Source organism: Mastigoproctus giganteus, chromosome 14 (assembly GCF_048544385.1).
Source record: "Mastigoproctus giganteus isolate SK-2022 chromosome 14, ASM4854438v1, whole genome shotgun sequence".
Taxonomy (NCBI): Eukaryota; Metazoa; Arthropoda; class Arachnida; order Uropygi; family Thelyphonidae; genus Mastigoproctus; species Mastigoproctus giganteus.
Window position 1 is genome coordinate 63,632,691 of NC_143588.1, and position 26,275 is coordinate 63,658,965.

A 26,275-nucleotide genomic window follows, 5' to 3' on the forward strand; every position below is an offset into this window, starting at 1 on the left:
TTCGCTATAACGCTATTCTTATATTATAACCCGTATCTGACTATAACGCTGTCACAGATCACTATAACGCTCTTTTACAGATTGCATTTTTGGCATATTTAATGAAATCGTTTCATTTGATGGAGTAGATAGCTTGAAAATGAATAGCAAAACAGCATTAAAACGTTTCCCAAGCAGACTTGAGAAATTTTACCACGCTCAGTGAAATTTTCTCGCGTGCTAATTTAATTGTAGTACAGTGACTCGTTCCATAGTTCCGAGATCAACATTTTAAAAAATGATCAAGTTTGTAATATTTGCGTTATATGCATTTATCCGAAGTCTAGTCATCACTCAGTACCGTATTAGACATCATGCGAAACGGACAGTTTACTGAAACATTGTATCATAATTAATGCAACCAACGCAGTTACATTTTCAAAGAGTTAATAATGGCCGATAAGAATGAAAAAGCAAAAATGTCTGGGTGCAGTACGAAGACTATAAATGTAAGAAAAAGACTGAATTTGAAAATTAAATTAGACGTTTTGAAGCGAATCGATTCCGGTCAACGACAAGCGGATATGTGCCATAATTTAGGACTTGCAAGTTTAATTGCAAGAACAATTATAAAAAAAATAAAGAATTAATTCTTTATTTTTTTTATAATAGGGCTAGGCTGACTATTAGGATTGAAATGGAAAGATGTTAACTAATTTTACTGAAGATAATATCCAATGCAGAATTCAGTTAAGTTAAATACAAAAAAAAAAAAAAAAAAAAGAGAGAGAGAGAGAGAGATTAGTCAATATGATGATCTGAAGAAAACTCACCTAAAAAAAAAAAAAAAAAAAAATGTGGAACCATTTAAAACTGGTAAGGGCTGGTTGAATAGATTATTTAAAATCTAGGTAGAAGCCGCAAGTGCAGATCAAGCAACCGAAACTTTCAAAAAAGAACTTATTAAAATTATTGAAGAGGGGTATTATGTGTTATACTTCTCAACAAGTTTTTAACATAGATGAAGCAGGACTTTTGTGGAAACGAATGCCTAAAAGAAGTTTCATATTGAAAGAAGAAAAAAAACATGCCAGGTTTCAAAGCGGCGAAGGATCGGGTGACTTTATTGTTGGGTGGTAACGCTGCGGGGGATTTAAAATTAATACCCCTTTTAGTTTATTTAGAAGAGAGCCAACCCAAAATCGACACATTTTTCATGATTAAATTCATCAATTAAATTAAATCAATTAAAATCAATTTATATCAATTAAATTCATGATTTTAATTGGAATTTTAAGTTTAATTTTGATACTAAGTAGTTACGACGTAGTTATATACGTATGTAATGCAGAATATTTTATATGTACAAATATTTTAATATTAAATATTTTGACTGACATTTGTACATCTTTTCACCACCGTTTATTATTGATTAGGAAATATCCTATGCTGATGTTATTCGTTACCTTATACATATGTTTCCTTATGGGAATGCGGCGCTCGCTTAGCGCGGATTCACTTAGCGCTCTGTTTTTCCGGAACGAATTATGAGCGTTAAGCGGGGGTCACCTGTATATCCAAACAGATGACAGCCGTTCCATCCCTTCGAATTCTTTGTGTCTTAATCTAATCGTTTTTAATTACACTTTGAGTTGTTCCTGCTATGAAAGTTGTTTTTATTTTCTCTGCATTCTTTGTAATTCTCGGTGTTGCCTCATTTAGGTCTGTAGCACGTGGAATATCACATGGTCTTTCATTTCGCTCAAAGCGTTTCACAATTTCATATTTTTTCTCTATCGACAGAGGCAGACTGGCCATAAAGCCTTACCAGGAAACCCCGGTGGGCCGGAGTGATTTTGGCCATAAACCATAGTATGAGGTCATTATAAATTTTCCCCGGGTAAGAATTTTTGACCCAGTCCGCCTCTGTTTATCGATATTGCTTTTCTTTTTCTCTCTGAATCTGCAGTGTCTTCACCAGAATGCTTCCTTTTCACACCTTTTAAGTATTTTACTAATTTTTAGGGAATAAAGCACAATTACAAAATGAGGAGGCATGCTTGATACACATAAACAAAGCTGCGCGCGTGTAGCAACTGAATAAACAACACTGTAAAGGCAGAGATACACTATTAATGCCTCACATTTTACTAAAGCACTTTTTCTGGGGGTTACTACCATAAAACAATAAAAACAATTTCCAGTTGCGTTTCTGCTAGTGGAATCTGCTATAAACTCGATCTAATTACATTTGCGATTATACCGATAGCTGGAATTGTGTGGGTTTTTACGTTATTATGGTGAAATGTGTTCCCCCTTCACTGATATAAAAAACATAAATACATTTTCAGAATCTTCTCTTCATTCCTATCGTGTTGCGTTCGGTTGGGGTGATTCTGCCATTTCTTGTAAAAATGGTTCGACTGCTATTTCTTGTAAACAAAGGCGAATCGTGCATAAGCGAATTCGGTTCGTGTTATATAAGATATCATTCCCCTATTTATAAATCGTGTATGATCGAATTTGTGTAGTGTAAACACGTGTTATACGAGGACTGACTGTACAATGTTCAAGTAAACTGTCCGTTATGCACAATGGCTAATACTGTACTGAGTGATGACTAGACTTCGGATAAATGCATATAACGCAAATATTACAATCAAAATACTTGATCATTTTTTAAAATGTTGATCTCGGAACTACATAAGTCACTGTACTGCAATTAAATTAGTGTGCAAGGAAATTTCACTGAAGGAAACGTTTTAATGCTGTTTTGCTATTCATTTTCAAGCTATCGACTCCATCAAATGAAAAGATTTTGTTAAATATGCCAAAAATGCAATCTGTAAAAGAGCGTTATAGTGATCTGTGACAGCGTTATAGTCAGATACGGGTTATAATATAAGAACAGCATTATAGCAAATCAGCGTAAAGTGAACCGCGTTATAACGGGGACCTGCTGTATAGAAGTTATTGAAAGTTTTCTTTGGTTGCCAAAAGCAACTTTCTTGATCAGGTACCAAAGTCCCAGTTACAGCAAACAGTTGCTGCCTAAGATCAACATACTGAGAGCAGTTAAACAAAATGTTCACCCAGTCTTCCTTAACATCACAAGCACATCCCTCAAAAACTATAAGGTAGAATTTATCAAGCCTATATCACGATGATCCATGACCAGTAAGAAGAGACAGAAACCATCAGGGAACACAACTTCATAAAAGAAAGCATTCCTGCTATACCATAGTTTGCAACTTTTGACTTTCAAAAAATTGCAGATGGGGCATGTAAGCGGGAGTACTTCCCAAACAACAAGAAGAAAAACAGAAGATTTTTCAGAAGCAGAAAGTTTTTCGAAGTCTACAATACACTAGAAATTGAATTGAATAAAATGTGTGTACAAAACACACATGCATTTTATATTAAAATACAGCCACAGGATGGTTTACCACACAAACTAATACTTGATGTGGTTCCCCCAGCAGAGAAGGGGGAACCCCGGGTGCCATTAGACCCACAACACTTTACACATAAACTAATTCTGACTGCTTCAAATAACATACTGTTGCAGATTCTGTCCTCTTCAGAAATCTTCAGTCAAAGTTTTGTTCATAACAATTACTCTGCTATTGACACTGGGGTGTCAGGAACATTTCTAAACCTGCACCAGAAAGAGAAGATCTGAATTCAGTTTCTGTTTCTCTAACTTGGGTTGATATTCCCTTGCACTCAGCATTGCTATGGGGAATTGTTACAATGCAGAACATAGCATGACTCAGGATAATTTGTTTTATTTCAAGCTTCCATGTGCATTTGTCAGCCCCCCCCCCCTCCCACCACCACCAAAAACTACTGTAAATCAATTCTTTCTTCTTTCATGATGGTGTCCGGTAGATTCTCATGCTGAAATTGATAACTGATACTGTAACACGTGTTACTTTATCTTTAATTACAAGTACTGGCAACTTGACCATAAAAAATTTTAAATTTGAAAATGATGCACTGCCATCCAATGAAATTTGTGCTACCTGGGCACTTATAAGAAAATTATTTTTCAATGGGAACCTATGTCATGTAGCCACATGCAGCCATAAAGTACTTCCTCAATGAACAAAAGAAGAATCTTTTCCTCTTGTTTTATACTCTCCATTTCCTGTGACTAAGTTGTCAGGTGCCAGCACTCAACACAACAACACACATACTTACATACCTACATACATACACTTGCCGGCCTTGGCCTTATGCATTTTCAGATGCTACAGGGCATATAGGGGAAACCCTGGAGACAGCAAATAAACACACCTTGACCTTGTGAGTAAGTCAGAATCATTTTTCTACTTTAGTCTGTAGTAATTGATTTCCAAAATGGAATTGGAATATTTGAAAACCGTTGGTAAAATAAATTTTCACATCACATGCTTCAACATGTTATGACCTCAGAACATACTTTGAGGTGGGATATGTTGAACTGAAAAGTTATTAGCATTAGCAGCAGCAAATGATGCAAAAAAGCAAGCGTATGCAGAATCAGCAAAAAAAAAAAAAAAAAAAAACCCAACACCTCCCATTTCAACTGTTCATTCCATCCAATAGTTTGTCTGGTTCTTCCTTGAATTTATTTAAGGAAGAACCAGAAGCCATCTCCTTCCTCAATTTCAATTTGTGCCTATCTCATGTGTGGCCTGAGCAAGAGGAAGAATCCCATCAGCAGTGATGCTTGCTCAGCCCATACAAACCCTTAAACACCTCAATCAGATCACCTTGTAGGTGCCTAGTCTCCAGATGCTGCAATTTGCAGACCTGAAGCCTATTCTGGTAAGAGCACCCCTTTGTTCCGCTCAACAGTCTCGTTTCCCTTTTCTGTGCTCATTGCAGCAGATCTATATCCTTCCTAAAATCAGGCTTCCAGAATACCCATCCCCACCAGATCTTTTTCATTTTCTACTAACCTGAGTGTAGTACCACACAGTTGGTATGTTACTCTGCAATTGCTGCTACCCATATGCAGTACTTGGCATTTATCAATGTTAAACTTCAATTGCTATTTCTCAGCTCACCTGCCTAGATCCTGTTGCAGTAGTATACTGTCATTAACCATCCTGCCAATTTTGTCTCATTTGCAAACTTGGACATTAAGCCTGACATGCCCTCATCAATATCACTGATGAATGCAGAAAACAACAATGGCCCAACACCGAACCCTGGGGACTCCATTAATAACATTAGTCCACAAAGAGCAATGTCCATTGATTACCACTCTGTCTTCTCCCACTCAACCATCCCTTTATCCATACATGCAACAGTATCTAAGGCTTTCCTGAAATCCAAGTATATGATATCAAAATTATTTTTTGCATCCAGTTCCTTTGTGACTACATCATAGTATGCAATCAATTTGGTCAAACAAGGTTTCCCCTTAACAAACCCATGCGGTCTGATCTAGATGAGCCTGCATTACTTCTTTTACCAGTGATGCCATTATTTTCCCTGGAACAGAAGTTCAATTAACAGGTCTGTAATTACTTGTGTCACCCTTTGTGAACTGGGGATGCTTTCGCATATATCCAGTCTGCGGGGACCTCCTCTGAATCCAAGGATGCTCTCACAATTAGGGCTAAGGGTTTGCTTCTTTCCTCCACTGCCTCCCTTAATATAATTGGATAGATCCCCCATCCACCTCAGATCAAACTTAAAATTTCTTATGTTTAACTATGTTTTGATTTTCAAATGCGGGTAACATTTACAAGAAACAAGTAAATTGCTTTATTTAAGTCAGAGATTGAAACACTAACAGACTTTCTGCATGAGTGAGGATAACATTCCTAGAATTATTAGCTTGCTTGGCCTGTTTAGGATTTAGCAGAAGTTTGCAATTCAGAAGTTATTTTTCTCAAGTCTACCAATTTGTCTTCTTTCAAAACTTTTGGATCATGAAGATCTGAACAGTCAGTGATCACTTGTAGTTTTGAATTTGTTAACTCTAAAAAGTGCTCATATGGTTTTCTCACCACATCTAAACTCTTCTTTAAATAGACTTTTTCAGATGTTGCCACTGTTCTACCAGTCTAATTTATAGTTACAAATTTAGCCAAGGCCATGTACGTGCATTCTTCAAAATCTTTTTTACTTCAGTGGCATCAATCAGTTGAAATCGTTTAAATCATATCTTTCCTCTTAGCATTTCTTTCTAGATAGTAGTAAATTTCCACCAAGTATTTCTCCATTTTCAAAAGAAGGCATGCAGCTCCCTTTTCAGGGCACAAATTAATAAGGTGAAAAGGACAGTCTATTACCACCAAGTGCCCAATCTCTTCTTTTAATACCCTTACTACTCCAACTTTTAAACCTACAATAATGTATGCATTATCAACACTACATGCTTGACTGTTTTCTGAAAGAATCCTGCATGCTTTCAGGTTGTTCAGAAAAGGATAAAAAAAAAAGGTAAAGTGCAGCCATTATCAACCCACTGCAGGATGGAAGCCTCCTCAACAATTCATGCTGAGGGAAATGGACCATAATCTGCCACGCTGGTCCAGTGGGGGTTGGCAGATCGACCGTATTCAGCAGTCAGAGGCTTGAACCCCGGTCTACTCAGAGCGTGTACTACTGCACTCCCACTCGGCTACAGAGGCCTCTACAGAAAAGGATACCCAACGTTATATCCTGTAGAATCACCTTCCAATGCTGGCACCAAAAGCAAACTGCTTTTAATTTAAAGTATTTTTTTAATTATTTATTTATTATTTTTTTTTATTACCAAAGGTCACTACAATGGGATATAGCTTGGAATTACTTTCTTCTGTAGTAGCAACTGAAAAATGCCCTATTTTTCAGTCATCACTACCTCTGATTTTGCTATCCATAGAATTTCACTAACAATGCCTTCTATTTGCTGTTGGAAGACATATTTTGAACAATGCATCTGCATGATCAGCACAACTCAGAGGAAAATTATGTTCTATAAAAAAAAAAAAAAAAAAAATGCAAATAAACATTCAGCATATGGCATCATCATCACAAAATGCAACGTCTATCTTAGCATTTTTTTCTATGCACCACATGCTTATTTGTTTGCAAATGTCTGATTACATTCCATTTCTTGCCACTTTAAATTGAAAAGTCAGTTTACATACAATACATAAGGAAAATGTGTTACCTGTTCAAATTTTACAATATATAGAAAATCTTGCAGGTACAACAGAAATTTTAAATGGCATCTTACTTAAAGACTGTCAATTAGCTTCACACTACAGAAGAATTATGAAATGAATGCATGTAACAGAGAACAACACTATTATCTTGCATTTTTATTTAGTAACATAGACTACTGCAGCACACCTAATGGCAATTTGTTAATGAAAATAAGCAGAGATTTGCAAAATTTTTTAAAACAAATTTAATTTTAACATAGTTAGAAAAAGATGGAGAAACTCTTTATCACCAACTATATTTTGACAGTGAGACGTAGAAGAGTCAAATCAAGTAAAAATGGATTCTTGTCATAAACCCAGTGAAATAGCAGTTATGCTATGCTATACCAACAATTTCCACCAAACCTCAGTCTCTTCAGTTCAAGCCAAAGTTTTAAAAAACACATCTACAACATAAAATAAATGGCACTATCAGCAACATTATACACATATATGAACATCATATTTATGTTAAGTTCACTCTTCATTTTATTCATTTTGTCTTATCTTAGTGCATTTGTGGACCAGAAGACAATTTAACATATAGTATAGATCAAGGATAATTTTATACATATGAGGACAGTTCAGTTATAAGTACAGTCAGTCCTCGTATAACACATGTTTACATTACACGAATTTGATCATACACGATTTATAAATAGGGGAACGATATTGTATATAACACGAACCGAATTCGCTTATGTACAATTTGCCTTTGTGTTTACAAGAAATGGCAGTTGGACCGGAATCACCCCAACTGAACGCAACACGATAGGAATGAAGAGAAGATTTTGAAAATGTATTTATGCTTTTTATATCAGTGAATGGGAAACGTCACCATAATAATGTAAAATTCCAGCTATCGGTATTATCGCAAATGCAATTAGATCGAGTTTACTACCAGTTTATAACAGATTCCACTAGCAGGAACGCAACTGGAAATTGTTTTTATTGTTTTATGGTAGTGACCTCCAGAAATGTGCTTTAGTAAAATGTGAGCTAGTGAGGCAGAGTTGTCTCTGCCTTTATGGTGTTATTTATTCAGTTGCTACATGCCCGCAGCTTTGTTTATGTGTATCAAGCTTGCCTCCTCGTTTTGTAATTGTGCTTTATTCCCTAAAAATGAGTAAAATACTTAAAAGGTGTGAAAAGGAAGCGTCCTGGTGAAGACACTACAGATTCAGAGGGAAAAAGGAAAGCAATATTGATAAACAGAGGTGGATTGGATCAAAAATTCTTACCCTGGAAAATTTGTAGTGGCCTCATACTATGGTTTATGGCCAAAATCACACCGGCCTCCGACCCACCGTGGTTTCCCTGGTAAGGCTTATGGCCAGTCCGCCTCTGTCGATAGAGAAAAAAATATGAAATTGTGAAACGCTTTGAGCAAAATGAAAGACCATGTGATATTGCATGTGCTACAGGCCTAAATGAGGCAACGCCGAGAATTACAAAGAATGCAGAGAAAATAAAAACAACTTTTATAGCGGGAACAACTCAAAGTGTAATTAAAATCTATTAGATTAAGACAAAGAATTGGAAGAGATGGAACGGCTGTCATCTGTTTCGATAGAAAATCAAACAAAAAACAAGTTTGCTTACGATAGAAGCAAAAGCATTAGCAATATTTTATTATGTAATAGTCTTAATGAAATACGTATTTTATTACAATAATTTATTGTGTTTGGTAATGTTTTGGTTACAAATGTGTGTTCAATCTTGGGTGGTCGGAACCTAACCCTATTTTTCCCATAGGGCCTGTTGTTTATATTGCACGATTTTGCATTGCATGAGGGTTTCTAGGAACACAACTATCGTGCTATACGAGGACTGACTGTATTCAGTTATAGGTCTTTGGAGGTAAATTTCTTGGAAACCTAATCCCTCATTTTTCTATTACACAATGCATTTCCCTGATTCACAAATGTGTGAATCAGTTTGTATATTGATGCATGCTCTTCGTGCGGCGACTACCATGCCGTCTACCGACTTACGGTGATGTTTCCAGTTATGGGTTCCTATGCAATTCACATTCCTTTAGATGTTACCTACCTCCCCTTAAACATTTGTACCAATATTTTTGAGACACCCTGTGTATATAGAACTTATCTTCTTTAAGAGTTCTCCCCCCCCCAAACATTGAACTGAAATTATGCACATGTATAAAGATTATACTAAGTTATTTGTGGCAGTATTTTATCAGTATCATAATAACATTTTGTGTTTTTATTCATTTGTTTTTCATTTGTAATTATTATAGCTATAGTAGATAAAGATTGATTCCTCATTGAAATAGAACTACTTTTATTTCACTTACTGATGATGACCACAGCAAAGAAATTTCAGAATGATGCTATAAATTCTGAAGATAATTTGCAGCTTTAGGGGATCATTCACAAAGGAACGATTTCTTAGCCATCATGTTAAAAAGAACTAGTCACACCTCTTGAAGGTAATGATTTTCAGTGTTGCAATTAATATGCTAATGCACGGTGTGCTAATGAAAAATGATGCAGACGTTATTCAGCAAGGGGCTTATTCAATCAGCACAATGCTCACATGTGGGCTCACAACAACCCACACTGTGTGAGGCCCCATGCGGCACAACGTCACTTCGCAATAAATGTGTGGGCAGGTATGGTCGGTGACTGCTTAGTCGGCCCATACCTGTTACCATCCCGCATGAACTCCGCTAAATATCGGATCTTTCTTGAACAAGTTCTACCAGGTTTACTTGACGATGTTCCAGCAAATATGAGATGCAACATTTGGTTTCAACATGACGGGGCGCATGCCCATTATGGAAGGTGTGTTCGTGACCATTTGAACAGGTGTTTTGGGTGTCCATGGATTGGCTGTGGTGGACCCGTTGTCTGGCTCCCACGCTCACCTGATTTATCGAGCCTTGATTTCTTTCTGTGGGGGCACTCAAATCTATCGTGTATGAATCGCCTGTGGAGACGGAAATGGATCTCGTGGTGACACTCGTCTGTGCTGCTGCTATCAAAGAAACTCCAGGTGTATTCGACCGTGTCCGCCAATCCATGCTGCGTCGGTGTCATGAATGCATTGCGTCTCATGGTGGAACATTCGAGCATCTGTTGTAACATCATGAAATGCATCCATCTCGTACTCCATTGTTAATATTATGTCAAATAAATGTTTGCCACTAATTACTGTCTTGTGTCATTTCTGCTTCTTGTGCCTCTGCTACTACTTGCCCGTGACGTTTCCAGTTATGGGTTGCTATGCGATTCACATTCCTTTAGATGTTACCTACCTCCCCTTGCTGAATAACGTCTGCATCATCTTTCATTAGCACACCGTGCATTAGCATATTAATTGCAACACTGAAAATCATTACCTTCAAGAGGAGTGGCTAGTTCTTTTTAACATGATGGCTAAGAAATCGTTCCTTTGTGAATGATCTCCTAAAGCTGCAAATTATCTTCAGAATTTATAGCATCATTCTGAAATTTCTTTGCTGTGGTCATCATCAGTAAGTGAAATAAAAGTAGTTCTATTTCAATGAGGAATCAATCTTTATCTACTATAGCTATAATAATTACAAATGAAAAACAAATGAATAAAAACACAAAATGTTATTATGATACTGATAAAATACTGCCACAAATAACTTAGTATAAAGATTATACATGTGCATCATTTCAGTTCAATGTTTGGGGGGAAGAACTCTTAAAGAAGATAAGTTCTATATACAGGGTGTCTCAAAAATATTTACTTTAGATGTTACCTACCTCCCCTTGCTGAATAACGTCTGCATCATCTTTCATTAGCACACCGTGCATTACCATATTAATATTATGTCAAATAAATGTTTGCCACTAATTACTGTCTTGTGTCATTTCTGCTTCTTGTGCCTCTGCTACTACTTTCCCGTGACGTTTCCAGTTATGGGTTGCTATGCGATTCACATTCCTTTAGATGTTACCTACCTCCCCTTGCTGAATAACATCTGCATCATCTTTCATTAGCACACCGTGCATTAGCATATTAAGTGCAACACTGAAAATCATTACCTTCAAGAGGAGTGGCTAGTTCTTTTTAACATGATGGCTAAGAAATCGTTACTTTGTGAATGATCTGCTATGCGATTCACATTCCTTTAGATCAGTGTTTCCCAACGTGGGTCCCACGCCCCACATGGGGGCAATTTGATTGTTCAGGGGGACAATTCAAAAATTGCTCGTCTAGAGTTTAAAACAACCGCCTACTATGATTTAACTTGTACAAAAGAAGAATTGTTGGTATCTCAGTTTTAAATAAGCATTCGTTAAATGTTGTACTTTCTATAGAGCTGCACTTGAAAGTTTGGAGTAATATCAACTACAGTTTGCTTGGAGAGTATTGCTTACTATGCCTAGTGAAGGAATAGTACATACTGTATTGGACGATTGCTTATGGCATGTGCAATGTGCAAGCAAAGTGGTTGTCTACTGTAGCCTACCGCAAACTCAGCATGTTATATGAAATAGGTAATTCCTTTCATACAAACGCTCGTTTGGGCATCGTGACTGTACATTTGGATAGGTTTGACGATCTCAGATTAAAATAAAAATTACTTTGTCCACGCACAGAATTATTATTAATGAAGAACCGTGATATACAATGGTATGTATTTGTCATATATGTATTTCTGTGGTCTCAGTAAATAAGCAAATAAGTCCAAAAACTCGAATTTGCAGGAGAGGAAAAATAAACTTCACACTCTCATATAAGCACGCATATATTCGAATATACAAATATTTATTACTCACGCTAAAACTACAATAACGAAGATAGCTGCGTGTCACATAATAGTAAATAATAAATACTTTATTATAGTGCACTTATCTCATTTTTGACAAATTAGACTTATCTGCTTGTTCACAGAGACCACAGATTTAATAGCCCGAATTCAGTAATTCGTGTGATTTATTCATTCAAAAAGCGTACTAATAATTAATTTTGATATATTAAAATAAAATTAAATTAACTTTAATGCATAGTTTATTTTTAGTTTTTGATTTATCTTATATTTATTTCTTTCAGTTGCGCAGTAAAATGAGTAGTGCAAGTAAAAAAAAAGTTCGTCAGTATTCAGAGGAATACTTAAAATTTGGTTTCATACCCGCTATCCATGATCAAAGGTCACCTTTTTGTCTTTTATGCCAACAATGCTTGACCAACGAATCAATGAAGCGAGGTCGTCTTGAGGCGCATTTGAAGGCGAAACATAATGCTCATGTAAATTCAGATTTAGATTACTTTCAAACTTTAAAGAAGAATTTTGAAAAAAGAGCAACATTAAAGTCTCTGTTTATTGCTCATACTGCAACTGTCAATCGTACTCTTGAGGCTAGTTATGAAATTTCTTTACTCATTGCTAAATCTGGGAAAAATCATACTATAGGAGAGAATTTAATCAAACCATCAATATCAGCATTTCTTAAAACAGTTCTGGAAAAAGATGACAAAGACGTGAAAGCTATGCCACTCAATAACAATACTGTTAGCGAAAGAATAGATGAAATGAGTGAAGATATTGAAATACAACTTGTTGGAAAGCTGAAAACAAGAAAATTCTCAGTGAAAATGGATGAATCAACTTTGAGAGACAGTGAAGCCGTACTGATAACTTATGTGAGATATATTGATAAAGGTAATTTTGCTGAAGAAATGTTATTCTGTAAATCATTAGAGAGCACCACTACCTCCAAAGATATATATAATAAGCTAAAAAATTACTTAGATGACAATAATATACCAATGAAAAATATAACATCTTGCGCTTCAGATGGTGCTCCTAATATGATGGGCAAGAAAAATGGCTGCTTAAAATTGATGAAAGATGAGAATCCAGAAATGCTTCTTGTGCATTGTGTTATTAATAGGGAAAACTTGGTAGCTAAAAATATTTCGCCTGTTCTTCATGAAGTACTAAAATCAGTTATAAAATGTGTCAATGCTATTAAAGCTAATGCCAAATGTGAGCGTCTCTTCAAGCTTTTTTGTGAAGAACAAAATGGAGACCATGTGAGACTTTTACTTCACACTGAAGTAAGGTGGCTCTCGAAAGGGAACTGCTTGAAAAGATTCATGGAACTATTTGATACTATTAGTGACTTTTTAAGTGACAAACCTGAAATGAAGCATCTGTTAACGGTCGATGGTAAAGCATTTGTGAGTTATTTAGCCGATATCTTTGAAAAACTAAATATATTAAATAAACAACTTCAAGGAACAAATAAAACTCTCGTCGATGCAAAAGCGAAGATATTTGGTTTCATTACATTTATTGAATTATGTCAAAAATATATTTGTAACAAAAATTTTGAACAGTTTCGTTGGCTGCAAAAATGTGAAGTGACTGATACCGCTGTACTTGTTATTGTCGATCATCTGAAAATTCTGTCCGCTGATTTAAAAGAAAGGTTTTCTGATTTAAAACAAATTGATTTTCCAACCTGGATGATGCAACCAATGTTAGTGGATTTGTCTGATGTATCAATGCAGTACCAAGAAGAACTCTCAGAAATGCAAAATGATGAGTCATTTAAAACTTTATTCAATATAAAAGGAGCGATGGCATGGCTTTGTGATGAAACAGAAATTAAATACCCAAATTCAACCAACTTTGCAAGAGAGCTATTGTTACCGTTTCCATCTTCATATTTAGCTGAATGTGGATTTAGTGCCATAAATGATTTGTTCCTAAAGAAAAGAAATCGACTGGATATCACAAAACGGGGAGACTTGAGACTGAAGCTGACTAAATTGGAGCCCAATATAAAATCTCTCTGCGGCAAGCATCAAGCACAAGGGTCTCACTAAATTTAGTGCACTCATCTAGAAGTGACTTCACATGGAATGTTGAAATTATTAAACAATTAAATAATAATTACTAAAAATTAAAATATTATAAAAAAATCTTTCATATAAATTATTTTGTACTTGAATTTTAGTTGTCCATTATATGTTTTGAAAATTTACTTACTGTTTTTTTCTTAATAATTTCCTAATGATTTCTTCCTAAAACCTAAGTTTTGTGTCCTGAACAAGTTGTAATTAGGCTTCATTTAGGAAATAATTCAATTTTTGAATATAAAAAATATGTATATCGGTGTTTCCCAACGTTACATAGGGGGCATCAGAATTTTAGAAAGACTTAGGTGGGGCATGGTAAAAAAAAGGTTGGGAAACACTGCTTTAGATGTTACCTACCTCCCCTAAATGTTTGTACCAATATTTTTGAGACACCCTGTATATATATCTATTTATATCCTGTTATTTATCTAATAGAGTCTGCTCTTATTTCTGAAATTATCACTATAATATTCGGTTATCACATTACAACATTACAGTATATTTAAGCTATCTAGGCAATTTATAGATAACTATATTCATAAAAATTCAATGAGCAAAGAAAGTGAAAAATACCTAATAAGTGAAGGAATGCAATGAATATTCTGTGTCTTTGATGTAAAAGGAGATGCTACAGAGGCTTCAGCAACAGATAAGGATACTCCAGCATGTGCTGTTTTCAATGCACCACAGTCATTAGCACCATCACCACACATGCCAACTTGATGACTAGACAATATACACAAAAAAAGAGCAAATATCAATGACAAGAAAGTATTGATGGGAAATAATTTATTTTCCATTACCATGCTTACAAGTTAGTGCAAATGCATCAGACCTGCTCGCAGCTAACTACTAAATAGTTATTAGATTGGCATCGTTATGTATATTTCATATTGTGAATACTTTCACGAGTTGCATTATGATATTACACTACCTCGAATAATGCACTACCCAGACGGCACTGTTTGGGAGTTCATTGGCTCCTCTTTGGTGGGTGGGCACACCATCAGGCATCTTCCATATTGTGGAGTTATACTTCACAACTGCCTTGCCATCATTGCAACACCAGGGTGCCTGCCCACCCACCGAAGAAGAGTCAATCAGCTCCGAAACAGTGCCATCTGGGTGGTGGCATCCGCTGAGAATAAGTAACAATAGTCTTCTCCTAAGGTGAAGAGTTACTTATTCGAGGTAGTGCAATATCATGGCAACTCTTTGTGAAGGTATTCACATTATGAGATATACATAAGGAAGCCAATCTTATAACTATTTAGTAGTTAGCTGTGAGCAGATCTGATGCATTTGCACTAACTTGTAAGCATGTTAACTCACCACGTAACTTGAAGCTTTTGCCCTAAAATGCAACGTAATTCAAATTACCATTTTCCATTACCTTAAAAGACATTAAATGACAAAGCACATTGGAATTAGCATTACAGTCTTTTTATAAGATGGAATTAAGAACTGTGATGCTTAAAATCCAAAATTATTACATTGTGACACTTTTCTCTATAGGGAACAAAACACTGATTATAATAAAAAAAAATTAACTTCATTTATAATAATTAAGAAATGAGATGATAAAAATAAAATTACTCACCCCAGTTGTTGCAGAGTTTCAATTAAATATAATTTATCATCTGGTAACATCCTGGCAAATATTGTACCCTTTTGTACAATCTGTAATTTTAACATATATTAATTTTCAATTACACATTAATTTTACGAATTTTTATTGATAAATTTTCTCAACAAAATTTCTTATTTGCTAATTTTTTAAAATAGTATTTTTCTGTTTATACTCCAGGGTAGGATACAGCATGAGAATCCCCACTGACACATTTCAGTAAGAGAGACACCATCATATTGAATGGTGCTGCTCATTAAACAAGAGCAGCATCACAGCATATATTCATTCAGCAAGAGGAGAATTATAACATTAAAAACTTCTCTGTTCTGGCAGCCTCAGCTAATGTGTGAATCATTGCAATTACAATTTTAAAATGAGGATAATAATCTGTCCTGAATACATATCGTTAACGTTGGTTTATTATACTGGTAAAGTAATAAAAGAAGAAAATGGTATTATTAACAAGGAAAACCAAGGAATGTTGCTTAAACAAGACTTAAAGTAATTATCCAACTGGTCTAAAAAAATGGTTGAGCTTACTGTGTTAATCTAAATCATTATATTGCACCAATTAAGATAAATAATTTGAAAATTAGAGAAAATACAGAAAATTTGTCAAAACAATATAGTAATAGTCATATAGTGCAAGGAAGCCAGAGGCATTTGCTGCACTGGCTACAAAAAATGAGGGGAGGAAAAATAGTAGATAAGAAAATACAAATTATTTGTTTCCCTTTCACATGAGTAATTATCCAGTTGACCTTTGAATCAATCTGTCAGCTTCAAATGCCCATGCAAGCACTCTGCTCCAGCAATCAACGACTCGCTGTCTAAAAGAAAACTTCCTACAATCTAGTCTAAACCTCTCCCTTGTAATTTTAATTGATGCCCACAAGTTCAAGAATTCTTTCTAACAGTGAGAATTCCGCCTTTGTTCATCTTACTAACCCCTCTCAGAGCCCTTATAAACTCCAATCAGGTCACCTCTGAGGTGCCGAGTTGCCAAGCTCTATAGCCCATATATTTGGAATCTTTCCTCATATGGTGGCCCATTTGTCGATCTCGCCACTCGAGTTGCCCAACTATGGATCACTCGAGTTGCCCAACAAGAAGCTCAATGTCTTTTTTCAGACAAGGTCTCCAGAGTTGAACGCAGATTCCAAATGCTTACAATTGCCTTATACAGTGGGACTATGACCTCCATATCTCTACAGATAATGTTCGATAAACCAGGGAAGCCCGTGGTGTTCTATCGAACACCACAGGCTTTCCTGGAATCCTGTTTAAACTGCTCAAAAAACTTCATATCTGCCGATATTATAACTCCCAGATCCCTTTCTTTGTCTACTGTTTTTAATTCAACCCACCAAAGTGTATAATTTATTTTGAGGGTGCTATTCCCCAAGTGTAAGACCTTGCATTTTGCTACATTAAAACTATCTATCTTGATGTTAATGGTCAATACCAAACAGTACTCCTTCTCTGACCATTCCTGCAGCCTGTTCAAATCATCCTGAAGGACCACTGCTTGGTACTAATCATTTAACTATTCTACTAATCTTTATGTTGTCTGCAAATTTTAACATCGAGCCTTCTATTCCATCACTGATGATGTTTATGAAAATCGAAAACAACAGAGGTCCCAGAACCGACCTTGGGGAACAGCACTCCCGCCATTACACCAACCTGAAGAATATCCATTAATCAGAACTTTCTGCCTTCTGACCTACAGCCAACCAGTAATCCCAACATGTTCCAGCTAAAATAAAAAATAAACTATGTCGAAATTGTTCCCTACATCCAGCTCATGAGTAACTGTATCAAAATAGCTAAGTTAGTTAAATATGATTTTCCCTTAACAAAACCATGTTGTTCATCCTTCAGAATGCCATATCTATCAAAATGTCCCTGGATTGCACTTTTTCTAAGATTTTCCCTACTGCTGAAGTTAGACTAACCAGTCTGTAGTTACCAACCTCACTCTTAGAACCGCCTTTATGTATTTATGATACATTGGCACTTCTCCAATCCAAAGGAATCTATCAAGTCCAAAGATGCCCTCATAATTAACTTCAATGGTTCAATACACTCCCTGGCACCTTCCTCAAAATTACTGGGTATATGCCATCAACTACAGGAGCCTTGCTTGCCTTTATACTCAAAAGTTTTTAAAGAGTGATCTGTAATTTCGAAATCACTAATTTCATATGGCTCAGCCTCACTTGCATAGCCTCTTCTCAGCATGAAGGGTCTTTCTTCAGTAAAGACAGATGCAAAGTACCCATTCAATTCATCCAAAACATCAGCTGGGTTGTCTAAGACTTTCTCACACCCAGTGCACAAGGGTCCAGTCTGATTCTCTTTTTTTCTTCCTTGTATACATATACACAAAAAAGTTTTTGTTCCCCATTCTTTTCTCTCTTAGCCAATGCTTTATCATATGCACACTTGGCCTCCCTAACCTTATTTGTGATACTGTTACAGATCAACTTGTACCTGTTGTAGGCTTTGTACTTTTCATCACTCTGTAATTATCCCATGATATCTTTTTCTGCTCTATTTGACCAGCCAGCTCTGTAGTCATCCATTTTTGCATCCTCCTCCTGCAATATTTTCTTAATGGTACATATACATTCATAGCTTCTGTGATTTCTGCTTTAAAATTATTCCATAATTCACGTGTATTTGCCCTCCAATGACAATTCACAGAAGCACCTTAAACCGCCAAAGTCTCCTCTTCTGAAGTGAAAACCTATGCCTTTACCTTTAAAACTACTGCAGCATCTTTCTTCATCTTCCAACTGATGACTGCGTGATCACTACCTGCCAATAGTTCTTGTATTTTAAGCCCTTTGATGTAATCTAATTTGTGAGTAATGAGGTCAAGAATATTATCACCCCTAGTACTTCCTCTAACATACTGGTATAAGTAATAATCATCTAGTTTATTTAGAAAAATTTTTCCCTTAGGTTAGTTTCTCTTCCACTTATTTCAATCAATGTGAGGCAGACTGAAATCATCCATAATAAGACATTCATCCTTGCTTGCCCATTCCATTTACTGTAAAAGATGTTGAGGCAATCAATGGCATGTTGCTATTGTTTTTCAGTGACCCTCGTGTTACACAACTGGGAAAATATGCTAAAGTTATCGACATACAAGTAAAGAAGGTTGTTCAGAGCTGGAGGAAGTTTTTGCATAGTGGAATTTACTGTGATAGCAAAAAACGGAACACTTAAAACTGATCCTTGAATACTCCCCTCCTCACGGTAGAAGGAACGAGAGATCCTTCATGAAAGTGTCCAAGTTCATGTAGGATCCACCTACATGAACTTTGGATAAACCAATGGAATAAAACGTTTGATAAAAACAAGGTGATCACCTCTAAGATTGGGACTATAAAGGTCTTTTACAATACTAAACCTCCACGATGTGTCATCAGTGGTGAGCTGTGAATATTTTAACAATGGGCTTGCATTTTTCCAACTTTCTACCGAGTAAATTCAATCAGTCACGGAAGTGACGTCATCCGCGGCTTCCACTAGAGGTGCTTCCCGCACTCGCACTACTAGTACTGTGATTATAGCGTGTGATGCATTTTTCGTGACCAGTATGATATCTCAAGTCAGGGGTGAATTTAGGGGGGGGGGTCAGATGCGGCATGTTACCCCCTTAATCACGTGTATAAGTGAATGCATAAAATGTTCCTAGGTCTATCTTAAAAAAAAAAAAAATCCTGGTTATCATGCCCCGCCTTACTATGATAACTGGATACGATGGTGTCTGGAGTTCTAACTTTTTAGAATTTTTGAATAGTATGATGTCACAATCATGCTTCCTGAAGTTACTACTGCAGTAAGTACGATTTCAACAATACAAATATTTGTAACAATTTCTTTTTTTCGTCTTGCATTTTTGTTATATTTCATTGTTAGGTGCCCCTAACAGTTGCATATGTCGCTTCAACTACAAGATCGGTACATCAATCGGTGCTATTTTACAGAGATATTTAGATACGTTGCACTCGCAAGTATACATCTCTTACTTTAGTTATCATAAATCCATTGTATCTTGTCTTCCAGAAATTATGAAAATCTGTGAATGATCAATAAAATATTTACAATAAAAAAGCTCTTTTATTTCGTAATCGATATATACAAATCTAAATGACTAAAAGAAACGCGAAGGATGTTTCGCATAAACCATCTACCGCACATGCTCAGCATACGCGCAACTTTTTTTTAACAACTAGGGAAATATAATGGAATATTTTTTCATGATAAAATTTTAATATTGCGAATAAAAAATAACACGAACTATTAATGTGAGGCAGACTGAAATCATCCATAATAAGACATTCATCCTTGCTTGCCCATTCCATTTACTGTAAAAGATGTTGAGGCAATCAATGGTATGTTGCTATTGTTTTTCAGTGACCCTCGTGTTACACAACTGGGAAAATATGCTAAAGTTATCGACATACAAGTAAAGAAGGTTGTTCAGAGCTGGAGGAAGTTTTTGCATAGTGGAATTTACTGTGATAGCAAAAAACGGAACACTTAAAACTGATCCTTGAATACTCCCCTCCTCACGGTAGAAGGAACGAGAGATCCTTCATGAAAGTGTCCAAGTTCATGTAGGATCCACCTACATGAACTTTGGATAAACCAATGGAATAAAACGTTTGATAAAAACAAGGTGATCACCTCTAAGATTGGGACTGTAAAGGTCTTTTACAATACTAAACCTCCACAATGTGTCATCAGTGGTGAGCTGTGAATATTTTAACAATGGGCTTGCATTTTTCCAACTTTCTACCGAGTAAATTCAATCAGTCACGGAAGTGACGTCATCCGCGGCTTCCACTAGAGGTGCTTCCCGCACTCGCACTACTAGTACTGTGATTATAGCGTGTGATGCATTTTTCGTGACCAGTATGATATCTCAAGTCAGGGGTGAATTTAGGGGGGGACAGATGCGGCATGTTACCCCCTTAATCACGTGTATAAGTGAATGCATAAAATGTTCCTAGGTCTATCTTAAAAAAAAAAAAAAATCCTGGTTATCATGCCCCGCCTTACTATGATAACTGGATACGATGGTGTCTGGAGTTCTAACTTTTTAGAATTTTTGAATAGTATGATGTCACAATCATGCTTCCTGAAGTTACTACTGCAGTAAGTACGATTTCAACAATACAAATATTTGTAACAATTTCTTTTTTTCGTCTTGCATTTTTGTTACATTTCATTGTTAGGTGCCCCTAACAGTTGCATATGTCGCTTCAACTACAAGATCGGTACATCAATCGGTGCTATTTTACAGAGATATTTAGATACGTTGCACTCGCAAGTATACATCTCTTACTTTAGTTATCATAAATCCATTGTATCTTGTCTTCCAGAAATTATGAAAATCTGTGAATGATCAATAAAATATTTACAATAAAAAAGCTCTTTTATTTCGTAATCGATATATACAAATCTAAATGACTAAAAGAAACGCGAAGGATGTTTCGCATAAACCATCTACCGCACATGCTCAGCATACGCGCAACTTTTTTTTAACAACTAGGGAAATATAATGGAATATTTTTTCATGATAAAATTTTAATATTGCGAATAAAAAATAACACGAACTATTTCCCATATCACAAATTACATAAAAACTATCACAAAGCATTCCACAATATAAAAACAAATATTACATAAAAAACAAACTTTCTAGAAAAAGTACACAAAAAAATCACAGATTACATGAAAAAAAATTATTTCACAAATATTCAAGAAAAATTTATTCTAAAAATTGCCAATTTACTTCTTTATTAATATTTGTTGTCAATTTTTTGCTTTGCTCAATAGCTGAGCGATGATTACAGAGGAATGATTTGATGTAATGATCCGGATCAAATTGAAGCAATGGTTTTCCATTTCAACATATTTAATTGTCAACATTATTCATTCATTCATTCACTCAATAGTATTCATTACACTGAAAGCTCTCTCAGCTTCAGCACTGCTAATGGCAATGGTTTGAAAGATATTTCTGGCTTTCTTAATTGAAAAGGTAATTTCACTCGATTTTAAAGATAAACTGTCTTCAACAAAATCTCTAAAATCATTAATTCTTATTTCATATTTTATCAGAAAACTTAAATTTCTTATTCGATTTTCACTGTCTTGCCACCGAGACGAAAGTTCTTTCAAATTCACGATTTCGGGTAGCATATGTTTAAAATTTCTTTCAATGGTATTGTTATTTTCTTTATTTAATTTAAAATCACCCTGTTCCATTAATAAGTTATCCTTTAAGAATAAAACAATGCATTTAATAACTTGTCATGATGTAATTTTTTTACTTTCAATTTTGATTCCTTCAAATTCTTTCCACTTCAACATCTCTCAATTTTAGCTTCATAATTTCCTTCAGAATTTTTCAAATTAGCAATAGCATTGATAGTTCAAAGAATTAATTTATCTGCTTTTACCATAGTGATTCTGTAAAGCTTCTGAAAGGTAAGAGAGCTCTTGCAGGATGTCGACCATTAGTGATTTTTTTTTTTTTTGGCTGATGCTGCATAAGCTCATACACTTGCTTTCTTGCATCATGTGCCACTACTACTACTACTAGTGGTGGTAAACGATTAATAAATTCCAAATTTAAAAGTCGATTTAATAATTCGGAATATTTAACTTCTGATTCAAAATGTTTGCACAAAGCGGGATAATTCCTCCAACCCACAATTGCCGTCCGCAAGCTAAAAGCTGCCCATCGTGGCCCGAACACACGACCAATCTTTAGTTTTCACATCAAGTTCTTTAGCAATCATCCTTAATTCGCGCTAGTTTTTTGGAGATTGGTGATACAGTTTTTTTTTTTTTTAATTATTGCCTGTATGCCATTATATTTTAGAACATTTTCTACACAGTGAAAGGCTCGACAAAGTTTCAAAATCTGCCAACATTTCATCTTTGTAAAGTTTATATAATATCTTAGTTGCCTCAATCCCCCACTCTACATTGCTACTGTCACTAGTTCTTTGAATACAGTGCAAAATGTGGGAATCACACTGATATTCAGCTACTGTGACCATATAAACACAGACAAGAGAAATTTACTGGAAGGTGTGGATCACTCACTTCTCCAAAAAATTTATATCCGTTTGTCGGAGTAAAGGGAAACCACAACACAGGTTGACCAGAGGCTATAATCCGTGTCGAGAATCTTCTTAATCCTCTGACCGGCTATGGAAAGTATATTGACTAGCGTGACTTCTCGGTATGTGGCTGCATAGGTTTTACGGACACCACTAACATTGTGAAACGGTAATCCCTTTCACCCTTAATTCGCACTTTCTAATTACCTAAATTGCTTAAAAGGCCAGAGGTGAGAACAATGCATACACGGTTGTCTCTCCTAATCCGTTCATTACAAACTATTTTATGTAATTACCAAGGGGAATCAAAAAAATTCACTATAAAGAAGTTCGTTAAACAGAAGTCCGACTGTAATTAAATCAAAAATGAAGCAATTTTAAAATACATAACCGATCGACTGTGCCATTAAAATGCTGGGAATGGGGTCCCACTCACCCCACCGTAGTTTTGGTTCTGGATACTCAATAGTTGCATTCAGGATTTCATTTGTAAAATAAATCTCAACAATGGGCTTGCAAATTAAAAAAAAAAATCGTCTCAACAATGGGCTCGCAAATTAAAAAATAATAATAATATTGGGCTCTTGCGAGCCCACTATAGCTCACCACTGTGTGTCATACACTTTTCCATATCAAAGAACATGGGCACCAGGTGCCCTCATTTTAGGAAAGCATATTGGATAATGTTTTACAGTCTAATTAGATAGTCCAACATAACTTTGGAAGTCACGCTGTGTCCTAGTCAAGTAATTTGCTATAGCCTACCCAGACAACCTTTTAAAACTCTTCAACCACTGCCTTTTTCTGGGGGGGGGGGGGTCCCAGAGTAAAAATTAGGATAAATTGCAGTAGTGCCAGCTTCCTTTACTATTTTGGTTGTTTCCTGATATCTGTTCCAACCAACTAAGCCCAGATCTTACTAGCATATAGTTTTGCTCCGTGCTGGGAAAGCTCTTGGAGACAATTATTAACCAAGCTACTAGACCATTATCAGACAGCAGCTCTACAATCAGATAAACAGTTTGGCTTTAAGCCAGGCAGTAGTACCGAAGATGCAATGCAACAACTCATAAATACAGCTCAGAATACCGGAAAAAATGCATGCTAGCCATTTCTGTTGATTTTTCTGGTGTCTTTAACACTCTGTAGTGGCTCAGAAGGCTATGCCAAGCCAACATGCCAACAGAACCTATACCAAATTATCCACAGCTGTCTGTAAAATAGGAAAGTTAAGTTTCTGGGGGCATGTTGGCTTGACATAGCCTTTTAAGAATGCTGGGCCTCCACAGAGTGTTAAAGGCACCAGCAAAATCAACAGAAATGGCTAGCATGTATTTTACTTCAGTATTCTGAGCTGTATTTATGAGTTGCTGCATTGCATATTCGGTAGTACTATTGCCTGGCTTAAAGCCAAACTGTTTATCTGATTGTAGAGCTGCTGTCTGGTTATGGTCTAACGGTCTGGTTAATAATTTTCTCCCCCCCCCCAAGAGCTTGCCCAGCATAGCGAGAAAAACTATGGGCTGCTAAGATCTGGGCTTGGTTAGATGGTGGCTTTTGTGGAATTTTTAGGATAAATTGTAGTGCCAGCTTATCCAAAAAGGATAAGTACAAGAATGAGGAAGTGCCTGTTGACCAGTGTCCATTTCTTCCTTCACAAAAAGTTCCAAAACTGATTCATCATGTACCTCCTTAATTACGACATCTTTTCTTTTTTTCCTTTTTTTTTTTTTTTTTTGTGCTACGCCCGTGATATTTCTGTGGTTTTTCTTTACAATTGGGTTTGGGAGAGGAAGTGCAGTAGAAGATACTGATATAGAAGTGGCACAATGGCTGATTGGTATGGATGTTTTTATGAACTTAGTAAATAGTGTGCAATGGGAGCAAATAACCCTTTAGAAAGAATAGTCATTTTACTTGTGTTCCAATGGGACATCTCCCTGCAACCTTCTTGGTGTATGAAAGTTTGTTACTATTTATAGGTTTCACCACTTTTCTTGCCTCCTAGTATGAAATATTCAACTCTCTCTTCAGTTTTTGTATCTTCCTTTCCTCTTTGCACTGCTAGCATACTTGAGATTATGCAGGGTGTTCCTGTCAGTTAATATATGTGGGTTTTTGAGTTGAACAAGCTATGATTTCAACTAACTTGGCTACATGCAAGGGCAACACTTGCATGTTGCTGAGTGTGTATACAACAGGCCATTTGAGTATGTTCATATTTCTAACACTTAAAACATCTCAAAAGGACTGGGCAGTGAAGATACCCACCTGATTTAGATGTTGATGAATTGAAAGTAAGGCTGAGGGTGCTAGTGGGCACTGGATTCCCATTCCTACGTATGAAATGCTTTTTTAAACTGCCAATCCAAATTTTCAGTTCAGAACAGATTTCCTCTTCAGACACTTCCAGGGGATTCCATTCTGAAATAGTGGTGGCTCAAACGAGCTGTTCTGAGTGCTTCTACAATCTGTTTTAATGAGAATTTCCCCCAGCATGCATTAATTTTTACAGATTTTCTTTATGTACTTCTCACCTAGTGGCATGAATTATCAGGTATCTTGGCATTGGACCTGATAGGGTTTCAGTTTTGCACCCCCTCTGCTGAAATGACATTATCTGGTTTAATGGCATAATTTTCTGGTAGAGATTGTGTTCGAGTCCCAGAAGATAAGGTTAAGTTATCAAGATTCATAGAGATTTTTATTTAGTTCAGCAGTCATCCCTGCAGGATTCATACCCACCAAGGAGCCCAAAGGGATGATGCCCACTACTCAAGCATTATACTTGCACCTCCACCAGCCTGAATCCTATCCCTTGATCCATGAGGGTAGGGGCATAGCACTGATACAGTTGACACTTGCAAGTAAACACACAAGGTAATGATCCGGGCAAGCCATTCCAGAATCTCCTGTCTTGTTGAAGCAGGGAGCCAAAGTGGTGTATCAAAGCTGGCCCCCCCCTCAACCATGAGGAGCCTCCTTTTCCGAGTTTCCATGGGTTTCAGTGTACAAACACACACCATAGGAATCTGGTGGGCGTGTGTACAAACACACCAGATTCCTATGGTCTTAGCCTTGAACCTAGATTTTGGCACTGTATCCCAGTAATGCTAATCTGAAGGACTAGCAACATCGCTGAGAGGTTCCCTTACCACACAGTTTCTCACGTCAAGAGAAAATTTTACGAATGAACATGAAAATATACTCAATGTTAAGGAGGTTTTTATTTGTGGAGGTTTCTAACACATGGAATTTGAATAATGTATGATTCCAATTAACCTGGTCTAAACCCTCTCAACATGTGTTTTTCCAATTTTAAATCCCATCTTCTTTTAGTGAGCATACTGATTACAACTGAAGACATGACAGCAATGAAAAGTAAGGCAACTTTTTACTAGTCCTATTTTTATATTGTTCTCAAATTGCATTTTAATTTTCTGTTTTAATAG

The 26,275-nt window shown here is 36.1% G+C and overlaps 1 protein-coding gene across 2 annotated transcripts in view; it reads right to left on the reverse strand.

The window, feature by feature from the left end:
• The window catches only part of LOC150075172 (polyamine-transporting ATPase 13A3-like), a 409,674-nt gene that overhangs the window by 73,291 nt on the left and 310,108 nt on the right, over positions 1-26,275 (reverse strand). For both annotated transcript variants that reach the window (XM_090388296.1, XM_090388295.1), the window contains 2 exons: positions 15,637-15,716; positions 14,610-14,762 (listed from right to left, as the gene is read on the reverse strand). In XM_090388296.1, coding sequence (XP_090244422.1) covers positions 14,610-14,762; positions 15,637-15,716 — 233 coding nt within the window. The remainder of the gene's footprint in view (positions 1-14,609; positions 14,763-15,636; positions 15,717-26,275) is intronic.